This window comes from Prionailurus viverrinus, chromosome B4, assembly GCF_022837055.1.
Source record: "Prionailurus viverrinus isolate Anna chromosome B4, UM_Priviv_1.0, whole genome shotgun sequence".
NCBI lineage: Eukaryota > Metazoa > Chordata > Mammalia > Carnivora > Felidae > Prionailurus > Prionailurus viverrinus.
In genome coordinates this window covers 35,525,591-35,542,289 of record NC_062567.1, presented here as the reverse complement: position 1 = coordinate 35,542,289, position 16,699 = coordinate 35,525,591, and the positions used below count along the sequence as shown (strand labels likewise).

General features: G+C 44.2%; 1 protein-coding gene across 1 annotated transcript in view; it reads right to left on the bottom strand.

Annotated features, from left to right (window-relative positions):
- PRMT8 (protein arginine methyltransferase 8) overlaps positions 1–16,699 on the bottom strand; it is a 96,041-nt gene that overhangs the window by 17,161 nt on the left and 62,181 nt on the right. Inside the window, exons 5-6 of the mRNA XM_047867459.1 lie at positions 6,560–6,702; positions 5,847–5,934 (exon numbers count right to left, since the gene is read on the bottom strand). Coding sequence (XP_047723415.1) covers positions 5,847–5,934; positions 6,560–6,702 — 231 coding nt within the window. The remainder of the gene's footprint in view (positions 1–5,846; positions 5,935–6,559; positions 6,703–16,699) is intronic.

Below are 16,699 nucleotides of genomic sequence, written 5' to 3'. Positions count from 1 at the left end.
TAGAAATGCATCAAAGTAAAGATGCTTTTCTCAAAATCTTATGGGATTAAGTTTCCTTTTAAAATGTGCATCAAATAAATGTTACCTTAGGGAACTATGTTTCTGTATGTTTAGGAGAGGAGGTATGTGAAGAGGGAGGTGGGGACGGTCAGCTGTGCCTCTTTGACTCTTTTCTAAGGCACACAAAGACCTTCCTCAGGGAGAAGAGGCAGAGAAAATCATCTCCCAGAGGACAAGCCCTTGTGAATTCTGGCTTGAGGATAAGATGTCAGTCATATACCATTAAATCACCTAAGGTTGGTGCCAAATTCCCAGTTGGAATTTACTTTTGGAGAAGGAAACTGTTTGGTTGGCAATGGGACATGTTTCAGAGAAGACCCCCTTCTAGATTCTGGAAATAGCTATCTGTCCTCTCTCCAGACAAAACATTTACACTAAACACGCTGCCTTCATGTAAAATCCTTCCTTAAGGAACCTGCTGTCATGTTCCTGTTCCTTCCTCTCTCAGCCCTGCCTTAAGCTGAGGTGTAGGGCAACTGTTGGGCAAATATCCAAGAAGTCTCTGTGCATAATGGTTAAAGTCCTAAGCTTCAGAGTTCAAATCGAGGCTCTGCCATATATTTCCTATGTAATCTCAGTGAAAATTTACCTCTCAAAGAGTTGGTTTCTTCTTTAAAATAGAGATTATTATATAATTACAATGACTCTATTTGGTTGTTATGAGGTTTAAATGTGATAATATATGCAAAGTGCATAAGACAATGTCTGGCACATAGCTGCTGATACATAATAGTTGTTATCATTATGTGGCTTGAGCTCTGGGCTTTGCCACCACCTCAGCTGTGTGACCATGGACAGATCAATCCTTTTATCTAGGCTTGCTTGTAAAAGTGAGGAGTTTGGTTCAGTGCTTCTGTGCTCCAAAATCATCTGGTACACTTTTTAAAAATACAAATTCCTGGGCCCAAACCAGACCTACTGAATCAGAATCTCCAGATTTGGCATCGAGGAAGCTGGGATTTTACAAATCTATATAGGTAATTCCAACCAGAGTGTGAAAAACTTTGTGTTAGATGATCTTTAAAGGCCCATGCAGTTGTGAAATGATGAGCTTAATGTCTTATGCTTTTGTGAAACCTTTCCTAACCACTCCCAACAATGGGACTACTTCTATATTCTCAACACCTATAGGCCAGCATCTAGCACAATACAAGTGCACAAATAATGCTTTTTAAATTAAATTTAATTCCCAAATATTTAATGTCTACATTGCTTTGCAATGCCCAGTGTTTTAGTTACTTTTTCAGAGGTTAATTCCTATTTTTCTCCCCAGCTAAACTACCCTGTCTTCAATTATTCAGGAGAAAGTTCACCCAGGACATTAGATTAGTTTTCTCTTCTTTCTGCTAACTGTTCATTTCCCACTAGCTCCTTTAATATATGTGGCTCAGGGATGGGACAACAACAAATCAAATAGGTTTGTTTTTTGCTGCAATTTCTTGTCTATTGCCTGAGTGTATGTGGAGTGAGGGCTATTGTCTACCCAAAAATATTTTTAATAATTTTCTTATTTAAATTGAAAAAAATAACATCAGAAAGACCTGTGAACTTTTGTTAATGGATTAAAAACCAAACTCTTGAAAAGGACTGCCCTGTGGTATAATGAATGCAACTAAGGCAACAACAAAGCCCAGACCTATCATCATTACAGACTAGATTGACTCAAATTTCCACTTTAACAGCCTGACAGAGGAAAAAGCATACTCTTTTCTGGGCATAAATGCTGTGCATCTGTCTCTATTGTGCCTTTACTGACAATGCCCAGCATTAAGAAAAAATTACAAGGTGAATGATAAAGGAAAAAAATATGACCCATAATCAGAAGAAAATAACAGTCAACAGAACCAGACTTAGAGACAGCCCAGATATTGGAATTATCCAATGGAGACTTTAAAGTACCTATAATAAGTATGTTAAAGAATCTAATGGAAAAACATGCATGAACAGATGGAGAATTTCACTGGTGAGACAGAAACTAAAAATGAGCTGATGGAAATGTTAGAAATGAAAATCACATATCAGAGAAGAAGAATTCTTTCAATGTGCTTACTAACAGAATGCAGACATCAGAGGAAATAATGAATAAACCTCAAAATAGGTCAATAAAAATTACCCAAACTTAAATACAAAGAGAAAAATAAAAGAAAAAAAAACATATATAACACCCAAGATCCATGGGGCAATATCAAACAGTATCTAATATATGTGTAATTGGACTCCCCGAAGAAGAGAAAGAGAAATCAGGCAGAAAAAAATATTTGAAGAGATAATGACTGAAAATTTTCCTAAATGAATGAAATCATCAGCCCACCAATCCAAGAATGCTATAGAATACCAAGTGGGATAAATACAAAGAAAAACTCACATAGACACATCAGAGTCAACCTGATGAGTATCAAAATAAAAAGAATATCTCAAAAGCAATTTGCAGAAAAAGAAATATGAAGCACTAGAGAACACGTTTTACATTTCATTGGAGAGAGCTGTAGCTACATCCTCCTTTCCCACCCTGGCCCCACGACTTGGGTTTCTCTGCTAGAGCTAATGGGGCTGCCTCAGAATGTGCTCAGAGATAAAAAAAAAATAGAGCAAGTGCCATGAGATGCTAATTACAGTTTCTCTTCTAGACAGAAGGGAAAACTTTCATACATTTCAGTCTCTCAAGAATGGAATCAACTCCTTCTATAAAATCAGAGACAGCCAGAGGATAGAACTCTGGATGTTGGGGGTGAAGTTGGAAAAGAACCCCATGGAAAGCAACTGAGTCCTCCAAGTGGTCCTGCCTTTCAACCCTCCAGTAGCAGGCACCACTGACTCCATAGGAGGCCTTCCTTTTCGTCTTCTCATGAGCCAGAAAGCTGGTCCCCATGTCTCTGACTCTCAGTAGGTTGTAGATTCACGTATTGGGTGAGGTTCATGTATTGGCTAAGAAATCAAATGCAACACTGACCACATTTCCTTCCAGTTTTAAGATTCTATAAATCTCGATAGCAGAAATGTAAAAATAAATAAATAAAGGTTGCTCCTCTCTTGGGGTTAAACACCTTGAACATTGTTTTACTATTTATTTTCATTCCTTTATTTGTTCATTCATTCACTCAACAAAATATGTACTGTGAGTCTAGTACATGCCAATCATTCACTTCTCTTTTTGTGTGTGTTCTCTAGCAGTTGATGAGCATATTGAAGGCAACTTCTGTGTTTCACTCATTCTTGTGTTTCCATGTTGCATGTGGTTGAGAAAGGAAAGGAGAGAAGAAAGGAGAGGGGAGGGAATAGGGGATAGGGGAGGGAAGGAGGGGAAGAGGGGAGAAGGGAAAGGGAGAGGCAAGGAGGAAGCTGTTTTGTAACAATTTACTTTATGAAAGGGTCTAGGCTGGTCTCATTCTCCTGCCCCACTTTAAGATTTTTCTTTTAGCTGGTTCTTGAAATTTGCTTACAATTGTTCCCTTAGCAACCAGCAACCTTTATGCTTTACTTTTGATTTAGAACTCAGAGTAACCAAAATCTCTGTTTATTTGAAACAGATTTCTAAACGGGCTCACTTCCTTTACTAAAAACAAAAACATATCATTAAAAAATTTTTAAATGGAAAACTTCACAGTGTTTTAAATTTTAAATGTATGTATGATTTTTATTTGGGGGGGTTGAGGTTTTTTGGAGGGGCAGAGGTTGGATAGAAGACTCCAGAGCAAACATTTTATGAGGAAAAAGGAGGCTGATGTAATTTTTTTTCCATTCCCAGAAGCTATGAAAATTGAAGTGAGCAGTGTGAGATTAAATCACATGATCTCCAGTCCTGGACTAGCATCTGAGTGGCAGCAATTGCCCTCTTGCACCTCCCAGGGTCTGCCCAGGGTCCTCTCCAGCTCCAGCTGGCTCATTACAACATGCATATGCCACAGGTTCCCAAACACAATCCAGGGGAAGGAAGAGGGCAAGGTATGTTTGCTTTTAAACCATGAAAAAGTTCCTTAAAGAGCTGTGCCCTGGGTCAGGACTCAATAAATATTTACACATAAGAATGAAGAATGCACCTGAAGTTTCTCCTCAAAACACTATTCAGTATAGTTACACAGAAAGAACTCCAAAAGCTGCATTATAATGCAGCTCCAGGGCAAAATATGCCCCATTTTACATGCATTTGATCAATGTTCACTGTTGAGTTGTTTCTGCAATCTACTGTGAGAGCACACCTGTCCTACATTCTGAGCCACCAGAGGCCAACAAGCTTGGCAGTCAGTCTCGCTTGCCAGAGCTACAAACAAGAAGGGGCTTAGTGACATGTTCAGAGCCTAGGTCCAGTCTGGTGCCATATACCACCAGGAACTGTCACATCCTTTGATATACATCATCTCACTTAATCCTCATGGTGCTAGTGTATGGGATTGACAATATAATCTCTGAGGTCAAAGGGGTTAGAGAATTTGTTTCCAGTCATCCAGGTAGGATTTGAACCCAGGGTTGACAGTCTTTGAATCATGATCATCTAACCTAGGCCACCTTCCCTCTCATTGCTCATCAAATGTTAGAAATGACACCAGACTGGCTGAAGGCAGAGGCCATAGAGCTTCAAATAACTGTCCCATTACTGTCTTCTCCTGGATCTGGCTCTGATGTTATATTATCATCAAATGTGATCTGTGTTTTGATGTTATATTTCCAGAAGGGTTTGAACATACACACACAAATATTCACATTCCATAGCACAGTCCAGCTGAGGTATTGTTGGGCACTAGCAATACTTAGATGGCAATTGTGTGAATCAATGGAGCAGTACTCTGTCAAACTCTGGAGTCTCTGCCTCCCAGGGCAGAAGGCGTTGAGCATATGTTCAGTCTGTGAACCCTTCCATGGTAATCTTGCCAAGGAGGGTTTGTTCACTGCAGGGGTAGGAACCGCAGGTCTACTGACTCCATCACTGTGTGGAGTTTCTGCCTCATGCTTGGGGTTGGATCATGCACGTGCTTGCCTGTGTGAGGGGTTCTTTACTCCTTTGTCATGTTTAGCTCTGGTTGAGGAGACATGGCCATTTCTAACTTACAAAAACACATTTGGAATAAGCTTGAAGACCTAACTTGTGTCACCAAGAAATGCTACCCTCTAAATTGAAAAGAACAAAGCATCCCTTTTGGACCAGATAAAACATTGGAGAGGTTGTTTGTTTTTTTTGTTTGCTTGCTTTTTTTCCCTAAGAGAACAAGGTTTCGGGTGATAAAGCAGTATAAATATAGGTTTGGATATGAGACGCCCAACATGCACACACACATATGCATGTACCCATGTGCACACACACAGTCTCCATCTCTTCCCACCCCCACTGCTGTCCATTCCCCCAAAAGAACCTCAAAGAAGAATTTGAGTAGCATGGAGACAGGATTGAGAATGGTCGACCTGGCTAGGAATCTGCCATTTCTGACCCTCTGTGGTGGACTTTTGAGATAACTGAACCTCCACAGGATCCCAGCCAGCTGGCCTGATGTGCTCTGCAAAAAATCAGCTTCAGCTGCTTCAATTCATTTTTCATTCACATTGCATTCATTCTCTCAGTCCAGGATATGCATCTTATACCAGCTGTATTGCTTATTTTCTCTCTGTAGACCTCCCACCCTTGGGACTAGAAGAAAACATTTAGAGAGAAGAATCCAGAATAAGTCACAGGTAAACTCTCCATAGGCATAGCAGCTATATTCATGAGATCAGATGCTCATCTCAGGGCCAATGAAGTGTCTCCAACCCCAAATGTACAAAAAAAATATCCAATGAAAACTTAAAAGGTAACTTACAGTGGATTTTGAAGTCCTTGTACTGTCTGTCTTCAATTGCTACCACGTACAATGCTGCCCGGTCTGGAAACATAAGCCCTCCAGGTTTCTGTTGATGAATTGTGGGGAAATGGGTCTCGTAATCTATTCACCTGACAAAGACATCACATTTTGAACTGCACATAGAGTCACCAGACAGGCACCCCCTTGCCAGCATTTCTCATTCAGCAGACTGTCACCTTGGCCAGGGTTAGGGTTAGGATGGCAATGCTCAGTTTTTCTTTGGGAACTAGGAGAATTTGAGGGACTTAGGTAGAGTTAATAGAACAAATGAACTGGGGAAAATGTTAGTCTATGAGGAACAGCAAAAGATGTTATAACCTTTAGCCCAGAGAAGCCAAGGTCATAAGCATGCTCAGCTCCCTGGCAGCCAAATAAGTCCTAAGCACCTGTTGATCAGAATATATTTTTGTCTTGACAACAGAGAATGGGTGTTGTTTATGACCAAAGAGGCCAAGGATAGACCTACAGAATAATGTGATAGATATGTTGGACCCAGGTACCATCATTCTGTCCTCTAAAGCAGATCTGGTTTAAAGAGAGGGTTCTGGAGGAGGTGACCTTTTAGCTCAACCTCTCTCTGGAGTACTCATGTTCTTCCTAGACTGTCGGCCAAGGGTAGAGCAGCAGGACAGCCAGCAGACCAACAAGGGGACAGCATGCAGGACACTTACCAGCCACTTGTCCCTGGCAAAGATCACCGTGTTGAGCATTGACTCATAGAACAGACAGTAGCCCATCCACTCGCTGATGATGATGTCTACCTTCTCCACAGGCAGCTCCACCTCTTCCACTTTACCCTTAAATATGGTGATGACTGGAAAATATGAACCCCACGGCCACACTTTGCAGGGACCCTAGCCTGGAACCATGAGCATCCCACATCAGGGCCAGACCTACAGGTTTTATCCCTGTTCTGATTCTGCTTTTAAGATGTGACGTACCTCATCCCTCACCAAGCTAGTTATACAAAAAGAACTGCAAACTACTTGTGTGTTTTCTTCCTAAAATCTACTGAGCAGTCACTATGCGTCTGGCCCTGTGCCAAGCTTGTGATATACACCCTATAATGTGGTCTTCCCAGCAACTCTATGAAGTAAACGCATTATTATTATACTCATTCAGAACTGAAGCTTAGAGATGTTAAATGGTGGCTGTGGAAGTAGAGACCAGGTCTGATATGCTATGACTCTAACACTCTGATCATGGTGCCCATCCCATTTTAGGCTGCCATGATGGTCCAAATCCAAAGGGCAAGGATACCTATTGCTCTTGCATCTGTTCACATCCAGGGCTCATCTCCCAGTGGGTTCATGAGGAAGGCAACTTTGTGTCTTGACAAGAGCATGGGCTCTGTAGTCGGGAGTTTAAATCCTGATCTTCTCATTATTAACTATAGGACTTTCCAAAGGTTACTTGACCTAACTGAACTATGATTCCCCAGAGAATAAGCAGGGAGAATAGTATCTACTGAGTGGGTAGTTGAACTGATCTGATGAAACAGCAAATGTGAAGTGCCAGGTTCTTAGCCGGGGCTCAACAGAAGGTAGACATCATCTGACATTCCCCTGCCTTGCTGACCAGCTGATAGAGAAGTGAATGGGATATGGTTGGGAACACTCTGCTGCTCTTAGTGGCCTCTGCTCATAAGTCACTTCCAAGACCTTTCTATCCTTCTGTGGCAGGGAAACTTCTTATTTGGGGTTTTGATCATTTGACACAGTCGTACACATAATTTTGGAGTCTCTTTTTACATTTGTTGCCGTAAAGATCATAGCAAATACTATCTTAGATGTTGCTGTGAAATCGACAGGGTGATGTATTGGTTGGCTGATTCCATCTGAACATTTCCTCTGAAAGGATACACATATTCATGCTCTGAAATTCTCTTTCTGCACCATCTTCTGAAAAATCACACCATGCCTGAGCTTTGCTGGGAAAATTGAACAATAGCTTGTACTCAGGAGTGGAAAAAAAACACATACATACACACAAAGAGAACAGATCTGTCCTGAATCTAAGCTTCATTAAAATTAATTTGGATTAGAGGTTGCTGCATGACAAAGGGCACACAGGTCACTGGTTTTGCTTCATGTCTTCACATTGAAAACACAGGTGATGGAATGCCCATTAGTAGCCTCTAATGATGATTTTCTCTTTGATATCTGGCATTTAATCAAGGCTTAATCAGATAAGGCCTCCTCTGTAAGGAGTCAGACACTTTGCAGAAGCATATTGGCCCTGATCACTCTAGTATATGTGCTGCCGAAGCGAGCACGTGGCCCTGATCACTCTAAAGTGAGGCCCCCAGCTTGTGCGGCTTTCTTGGATGCTACTCATGAGCCCTACCCCTAAGGAAGGCCTAGTCACTTCCAAAATGTTCAGAAGGGGTAGGAAGAGGAGATATCAAAGCTCTGCTTCTCTGGGGGCTCCACAACTTAAGAGCAGGAGCTCAAGCAAAAGCAGGATGCAGGATGAACCAAGAGGATTCACACAGGGACAAAGTAAGGGATTTTTGAAAATGCAAATCGAGTGCCTAACTTATTTCTCATTCTGAAAAAGAACTGACAAATACATGCCTGGCCCACCTGCCTCATTATTTGAGTGCAAAGCCTGGTTTGTCTTACTTTTGCAAATTTGTTGTTGTTGAAGAATAGCTGACATATCATATGATATTAATTTCATGCACACAGCACCGTGATTTGACATTGCGAACTGATCACCACCATAAGTGTAGTTACTATCTGTCACCATACAAAGTTGATACAGATTATTGTCTATATTCCTCATACAGTACATTACATCTCCATGACTTATTTATTTTATAACTGGAAGTTTGTACCTCTTAATCCCCCTCACCCATTCCCCCACCACCCCCTACCGTACCTCTGGCAACCACCAATCTGTTCTTTGTATCTATGAGTCTGGGTTTTGTTTTGTTTTTTAAATTCCACTTACTAGTGAAATCATACAGTATTTATCTTTCTCTATCTGACTTATTTCACTTACTGTGATGCCCTCAAGGTGGCTTCCCTTTCTTCTCTCTTTGCACATTTCTTGCAGGCTCTTCCCTAATGCCTGCATGTGTCTGTGAGGCTATAGGTCTGCTCCATCTCTTACATTAGATCGTGACCTCCTTGTATCTCAGGAAGATGTGTTCTCCTGCCTGTGGTTACACCACAGCCTCCACTCTCAGTGCCTAGTATATGGTTCACTGAGAATGATTCCATGAACAGGACTCTAGTAGGGTGGCAAGAAGCAGAGATGGACAAGAATTTATAGTCCAGTCTGACAGATTGGTATGTACCCAATATTCCTTGGGTGTCCCCCAGCATGAGTGAATGCTGTCCCTGTTCTCTGCAGTAGTGCTCTATCCATTAGTTGCTATATCTTGATCACTATGGGTACAGCAGATGATAGGTAGGAAGACAGATAGACAGATGACAGAAGACAGAGAGACAGAGAGGGAGAGGGAGAGAGAGAGAGAGAGAGAGAGAGAGGGAGAGGGAGAGAGAATGAGAGTGGGTCACAGAAAGGCAGACGGAATCAATTAACCCTATTAAAAAATCAACAGTCTGCGTCTCTGTTCATTTAACATCACCCTTCTGCATCCAAACATTTCTCAGAGCAGATGTAGCCCCTACTTTGGCTTGGTGAGTAGATGGGCCTTATGTGAAAGGAAAAAGGTAGGCTTCCCCTCAGCCAGTTGTGGACTGGATTCCAGACCCCATTCATGCCCTTGCCCAGGTGCTTCTGTAGAGTGCTCAATTTTCACAACCTCATGTTGGCACCCTGGAGACAGACAACTTCATTTTTGTTCCAGCTGACAGCAAACAAACCTTGATCAAACAGTTCCTCTCCTTTGGGGCCTCGATTTCCTTATTGGAGGAAGAAAAAAGGGGGGGATTGAACCTAAAATTCCCCAAGATGCTCTGCAGTGCCAAAATGCTTTGATTCTTCAAGTATGTATGAGCATGTAAAAGACATTGTGCAAAGTTTACTGGTAGCTGACACCAATAAAGAAGATGTACCTCCAACCTCCAGCTTGACTCGAATTTGTACAAATTCCTTAGGACCAATTTTTAAAGAAAGAGGCCACATTGTTTCCATGGACCCAAATATAATTGCCCAGCTGAATCATCAGGGATATTCTTCCTGTTTTCTATAGTCACCACTGGCAACCACTTAAACTCCCAGATTCAATTTCCTAGTCTGCAAAATGCTACCTCTGATGGTAGGCTTTATGGCACCTAACCAGGGGCTACTGGCCAGTGCATGGCAGCAGATTGGCTCCAAGAAGTGTGCAGGCATCCAACCCTTCTACATGTCAAGCTTTTTCAAGGGGATCTTAGCCACTGATTCTCATGTTCTGAGCAGCTATGGGCTGTAGAACTCTGCTCCCAATCTGATCCCCACATCACTAATACTGTGTTAACTCAAGGTTGCATTAAGGTCACTCTTTGGAGCTATGTTTTTATTCCATAAAGATTATCAAAAGTTTGTTCAAATAAGAGGACCATGGCTTGTGAATTTTGGAATGATTAATCATAACTAAGTGCACAACAGGGAGCAATAAACTCTAAACTCTAAATTGGGAGATCCTCCCCTGTAATTTCAAGTATGCAAATAAGACATCCAGATTTTTTTCTTTTTTTGGATTTGTTTTCTTTTCATCTTCAGTGTTCATTACAGAAATCTAGCCATTCTGACTCATGGTCATTGGTTTGACTTAAAAAAAATGGGGTGACTGGGTGGCTCAGTCAGTTGAGTGTCCAACTCTTGATTTCAGCTCGGGTCATGGTCCCAGGGTCATGAGATCGAGCCCCATGTTGGGCTCCATGCTAAGAGTGGAGCCTGCTTAAGATTCTCTCTCTCTCTCTCTCTCTCTCTCTCTCTCTCTCTCTCTCAAATAAAAACTAAAAATAAATTTAAAAAATTAAACCTAAAACCAAAAACCAAAAAACAAATTGGGCAAGCCTGATCTCATTTGGGCCTCCCACATGTCCATCAGAGTCAGGTGACCCTACAGGTCTGGAGTTAGTAGTCTCCCCAGTTTACAGTCCTCTGTTCCCCAGAGCAGATCTTGTGTAATGGAGGAGTGGGCATGAGGGTCATGAGTGTGAGGCAGGGAGCATGCTCTGAGGTGGTAGAGCCTCTCTGATGCCACCCCCACCACAGCATGGACACCAGCTGCCCCTCAGCTCCTTTTCCATGTTGTTCACAGGCCTATTTTGGCGACACCCATGCCAGCTGCCAAACAGCTTCTGGGGGCCTGATTCACCTCCAGGCTACGATCTCCTCTTCTTAATTGTCTATTTCAGTTTCCTATTTCTGAGACCTAGCAGAGCACTTGACCCCTCACAAACATTCAAAAATCATTACTGAATGAATGAATGGATGAATAAGCAATTTTGAAAAAAGGATATTTGGGTTCAAAGACAAAAGATCCTCAAACTAGTCCTAATTGTGATAGTAAAAAATTGCTGGCATTTGAATAGCAGCTTGCAGAGTGATTTCACTTACATTATCTCTATAACCCTCACAGGAACCTGTGTGGTTGGTTTTATTATTCCATCTACCTAAATGAGAGAACTGGAGTTTAGAGAAATCAAAAGGTAGAGCCAAAGGCTAGGCCAATTGTGTAACCCTGGTACAAGTCACCAGCCTCCCTGAGATTCCCCTCCTTTGTCTGCCAGTGGATATAATACTTGACTTACCCACAACAATCGTGGGATTGTTGTGGACACCAAGCAGCTGCTTGGGAATGATGGGAGAAAAGAAACCTGAGAAGGCCAAGGATTAACCTATCCTTCTCCTGAAGGCCAGTCAGGTTGGTTAGTAGGGTGAGGAGAGGTAGAACCATCTTGAGCCATCAGGGTGGTGGAGGTGGAACTGAGACACCTCCCTGGTATCAGCCTTGCCTCAGCTTTCTGCCCTCATCTTCTCCAAGGTCCAGATGCATGGATAAACCTCTCTTACAAGGTCAGTCAGTGTAAGCCCCATTCTTGGGCCAGTGGTGGTGGCAGAAAGAAGACACCAATAACTTTACCCCCAATATCTGGTGGAACTTGGAAAATACCCTGCAGCAAACAGATCCCATAACTGGAGCTGGCATAGATGAGCCATGTGTGCTATGTAGCCTCCATATATTAGAACCTTCAGTATGGTACCCCTCTTTCTTCCATAACCCCCCATTCACCCAAGAACATAGGGCTTGAGCTTCTGCCTTGCCCCTAGTGCATAATCTGCCTGGCTTCATGTCCTGACCTGCTCTGGCTCCCTTGAGGACTGAGGGCCTACTCTGCTTAGCTAGAGCTCTGAAGTCCTGCTAGCTTTGGCCTGAGCCCTTCCCTCCCCAGACACCCTGCACTGGCTGGACTAATACTTGGGCAATCAAAACCATCCTGGGACTCACCCCACCCCAACCTATCACCCACCACTTGGAATCCCTAGCATGGCACAGCCTGAGTACATACCCCACACATTGGCCACAGGCAGAGGATTGTGGGGGCTTAGCCAAGTAGGGTAGGGATTAAGAAGGCAGGGGTACTGGACAGGGTTTTTGAATCAGTGTGAATGTAGAAGGCAGCAAAGCCTTCCCTAGGCTCTGGGACTCTGAAATCATTCCAGGTATCACTGTCACCCAATACTTAGAGTTTACAGGCACAAAATGTCTTCCATCTCAGGGAGCTGGCACCAGTGGTCCCTCTGTGTGATACATGTCTGTCTACTCAGCAGGTGGCTTCTTCACTAGTCAAGTCTGTGCCTCAGTGCCCTCGATCCAGAAGCTTCTGCACTTCCAGTGCTGTGCTGGTCAGTGTCTAAAACTGGCTCCAGGAGGGGGAAAAAGGCACCTGCTGGTGTCGGTGGTGTAAATATTTCCACCATGGCTGATTTCTGTTGTTCACGCTGGGATGTCACCCGTGCACAGTTGGGAAGAAAAGTGCAGAATCAGCTCTCACAAGGGGTGTGAACTGTGAGCCAGTTCCATCATGCCATTGCGATCCCCCAGTCAGAAGTGGGCACCCCACTTTTCTCAATGACTCCATCATGTTTCTTTCTAAGACCTTTCACCATTTGTAATTTTATCATGATGTCTGTTCACTTGCGCTTATGTCTGTCTTCTCCGTGAGATAAGTGAGCTTCACCTGAGCAAAAAGCTTGTCTGTCAGGTTCACCATTGGCTCCCAGCACCTGGTACAGGGCATGGAGTGTGGCACAACAATGCCTGAAGAAACAAGGGCGTGAAACCCAGCCCTAAGATTATTAATAGGCTTCTTCACGAGCAGTTAGGAAAGGAAGCAGCAATTGCCAGGAGTCACTAGTACAGGTTCATTAAAAAAAATTATATCTGATTAATCTCATTTTTTCTTTTGACAGAGTTATTAGTCAAGTTAACAAATGAAATAATAATAACCATGCTAAAATTTCTTGGCTGCTTACTGCCTATGGGACACCATTGTGTTTTAACAGTGGTGTGTTGGTAGATACTTAACAACTAGGTCTCCAGGGGAAAGTAGCCCTGATTTGTAGCATTTGCTTGTTTCTGTGGTGTAAATATTCCCACTGTGGCCAATTTCAAGCCACCAAAGTGACTTCATCTGTTCTACAAATACACTGAAAATTTAACAGTTGGCCCTCAGGAGCCTGTAGGAGCCTGTCTCAGCATGCCACAGTTTTACGTGCAGTAACATGGAATCGTCACAATGACCCTATGACATGTTGTTGCTCCCATTTCACAGATGGGGGAACTAAGGCACAAAAAATAAGGTATCCAAGATCACAAGCTAATCGGGCAGCACTGAGCGTGAACCAGGAAGTCCGGTTCCAGAGTAAGTGCTCTTCACCCCCCTGCCTGCAGTGTACCATGTGGGGACCTCCAACAGGAGCTCTGACAAGTCCTTGCCCCCACAGCATCCTTATCGTATGGATTTGCCACTGGCTATTTGGCTGTATTCAAAGGCACTGATCAAGAGCTGAACACAGACCAGCCTACGAGAGCTTCCACACTCACCCCAGGGCACCCATCAAAAATGTGGGAACAGCAAGCAGAGAACAATGACCCTGGAAGAGCCATGCTCTCTCAAAAGCCTGAGTAGTTGTAAGGAAGGACCAAATCTACCAACAGGAAGTCTAATATGAATAAGAAGTGTGATTCTCCGTTTGGATTCAAGACATAGGTTAGGAGCTCCAGCTGGGCAGTAATTCTGATAGTCAACAGATACGGATACGGACAGACGACAGGCTGTAGCTGATTCCATCTCAGCACCAGATGACATTGCATTTTCCACAATTGCTAATGGAAAGAAGTTGGAGCCATGGTGTCAGAAGCACAGCATCTGGGTCCCTCCCGTCTCCGGGTTGGGCTTATTTCTTAGCACAACTCCAAGGGTGAGGGGGAGACAGTGGCTCAAACCAAGCAAAGAGTGTAGGATCTGGGAGGGTGTCATCATCGTCGGGGGATGTGGACAAAGGGCTGCCACATGACAGGACGCTCCTACTCTGCATTGCCCAGAGGAAAGGAAGGGAGCCTCGGCAAGGCTGCAGGAAGGAGGATTCCCCCACCCCCGGAAACAAGTGCTCCTCACAACCACGGATCCCAAGTGGCTGGTGGCAGGGTTCCTATCAGGCGAACCATCCCAAGGCTGCATGCCCCGGGGCACGGAGGAAACCTGCCGCAGCAGAGGATTGAAGCGTCATCTCCAAAAGTCTCAGGGTGCGTGTGCGGCCAAGAAAGAGCAAAGTGTAGAACATGAAGCCTGAAAGGACCTACACTTAACATTTGAGCACCTACCACACACGAAGCCTGGCATTAGTCACTCTGTGAACACTGTCTCTCATCCTCGAATAGCCCTGCACGCTGTGCGGGGACATAGCTCCTCTCTGGGCAGCAGGTGGTGGATCAGAAAGTCCAAGCGATGGGACAGAGCCATCTCTACTGTTATGTTGTGGAGCATGCTCTGTCCATTGCCACTCTGCTGTGTGCTCAGGCTTCTTCGTCTGTGACACTTAATACTTTAGGACGTGCACAGGCAGGAAAAGAGAAAGGAAAGGAGGGATACACTTTCTCCCTTGAGTTTCCTGAGAAGTAAGTGGGTTATAACTTTTTGTTTCTAGAGCTATAAAAATTTTATCCATCCCTGAGCTCCTATGTCAATCTTCACAAACAAATCTACGTTTCTAAGCATCTTGGTAGCGCACTCAGCTCCGCAGCAGGGAAAAGGAGGAAGTCAAAGTCAAACAGGAGTCTCTGAGCACGTGAGTGGGCCATGCATGTGGAAGAAGCCATGTGAAGGCTGCATGACCACTGCAGGTGGCTTCGTGGAGGTGTGTGTCTACACGTGAATAAATCCAGCCCCAGGAGCTGTATGGAGGTGGAGGGGGAGAGAGATTGATTGATTCTGGGTAGCAGGTATTTTATGTCCTGTGTTGTTATTTATGTCTGTACACCTACGCTCCCAAGCCCCACACAATTGGCTGTTGCAACATTTCAAAAGCATTTCCATGGAAGCATTTGTACAGTCAAGCTGTCCTCTTTCCAGTACACATGCCAAGGCTGAGCGAGCGGGTGCAGCAGACAGGGCCCTGGGCGGTCTCACCGGCTCCACCCACCTGTTGCTAAGCCCAGGAAGGAAGAAGTGGAACAACTTTGCCTTGTAAAGGCCCCTGGGCCTGGTGTTCCCTCCTCCTCGGTACACTGTATGTATGAGGAATGAGGCATGGGGTTGGCTATTTACTTGGAGATAAGGGTTTGTCCCTCTTGGGCCTTTGCTCACTAGTAGAGAATCAAGTGTGAGCCATCAAAGTACAGTGCCTGGGATGATTGCATGCTAAGAATGCGGCTGAGCAAACTAGATGTCTAGGCAGCCCAGAAAGGGGGTGTGTACCTGCACAATAGTCCAGCATGGGGTGTTGAAGCTTGAGCAGTGTGGGGGCAGTGTGGTAAGCAGGGCATGAAGAGGTGGCCTGGGATGGGAGAGCAAAGTCCAAGGGGCCGAGAGGGCTGCTGCATGGGAAGCAGCCTGGCTCTGCAAGCTGGAGTCTAAGCAGGGAGAGGAGAGTACCCATGCCAGTGTCAGAGCCCAACACGGGGTGACAGACACGTCTGCATAGGGCAGGAGGTGGTGACAATGGGAGATGGTGTACATCCAGGGGGATGGTTTCAATAAGTAAACATATTAAGAATACTGGGAGCCAGGGCAGCCTGGGTGGCTCAGTAGGTTGGGCAGCCGACTTTGGCTCAGGTCATGATCTCGTGGTTCATGAGTTTGAGCCCCGCATCAGGCTGGCTTCTGTCAGCCTGTCAACTCCAAGCCCGCTTTGGATCCTCTGTTCCCTTTTCTCTGCACCTCCCCCGCTTGCATGGTTGCTCTCTATCTCTATCTCTATCTCAAAAATACATAAACCTTAAAAAAAAAAGAAGAATAGTAGGAGCCAGGTTTTTCACTGTCAGAGAAAGGAATTGCAAACATGGGAAGAGAGAAAGTTAGAGGATCCTGCAGTGCTGGTTAGAGCAGGAGGTGGGGTAGCACATGGACTTACACTTGACAGTATGTATAGATAGATTCAGAAGTACACGTTATGTAAATGTGTATGTAAACACACACACACACACACACACACACACACACACATTCTCTAGTTCTTTCTACTGAAGCAGCCTGGGGGCCTCAACACCCTAAAATCAATGAGCACATTTAGCCCCAGATTCTAGTTTCTAAATGCCATTGTCCAGTAAATGGACTCATGACTCCTTGGAGAAACAGCTGATTCTAAAACAAAGCCGTGGAAAGCACAAGATGAGACTGGAACGT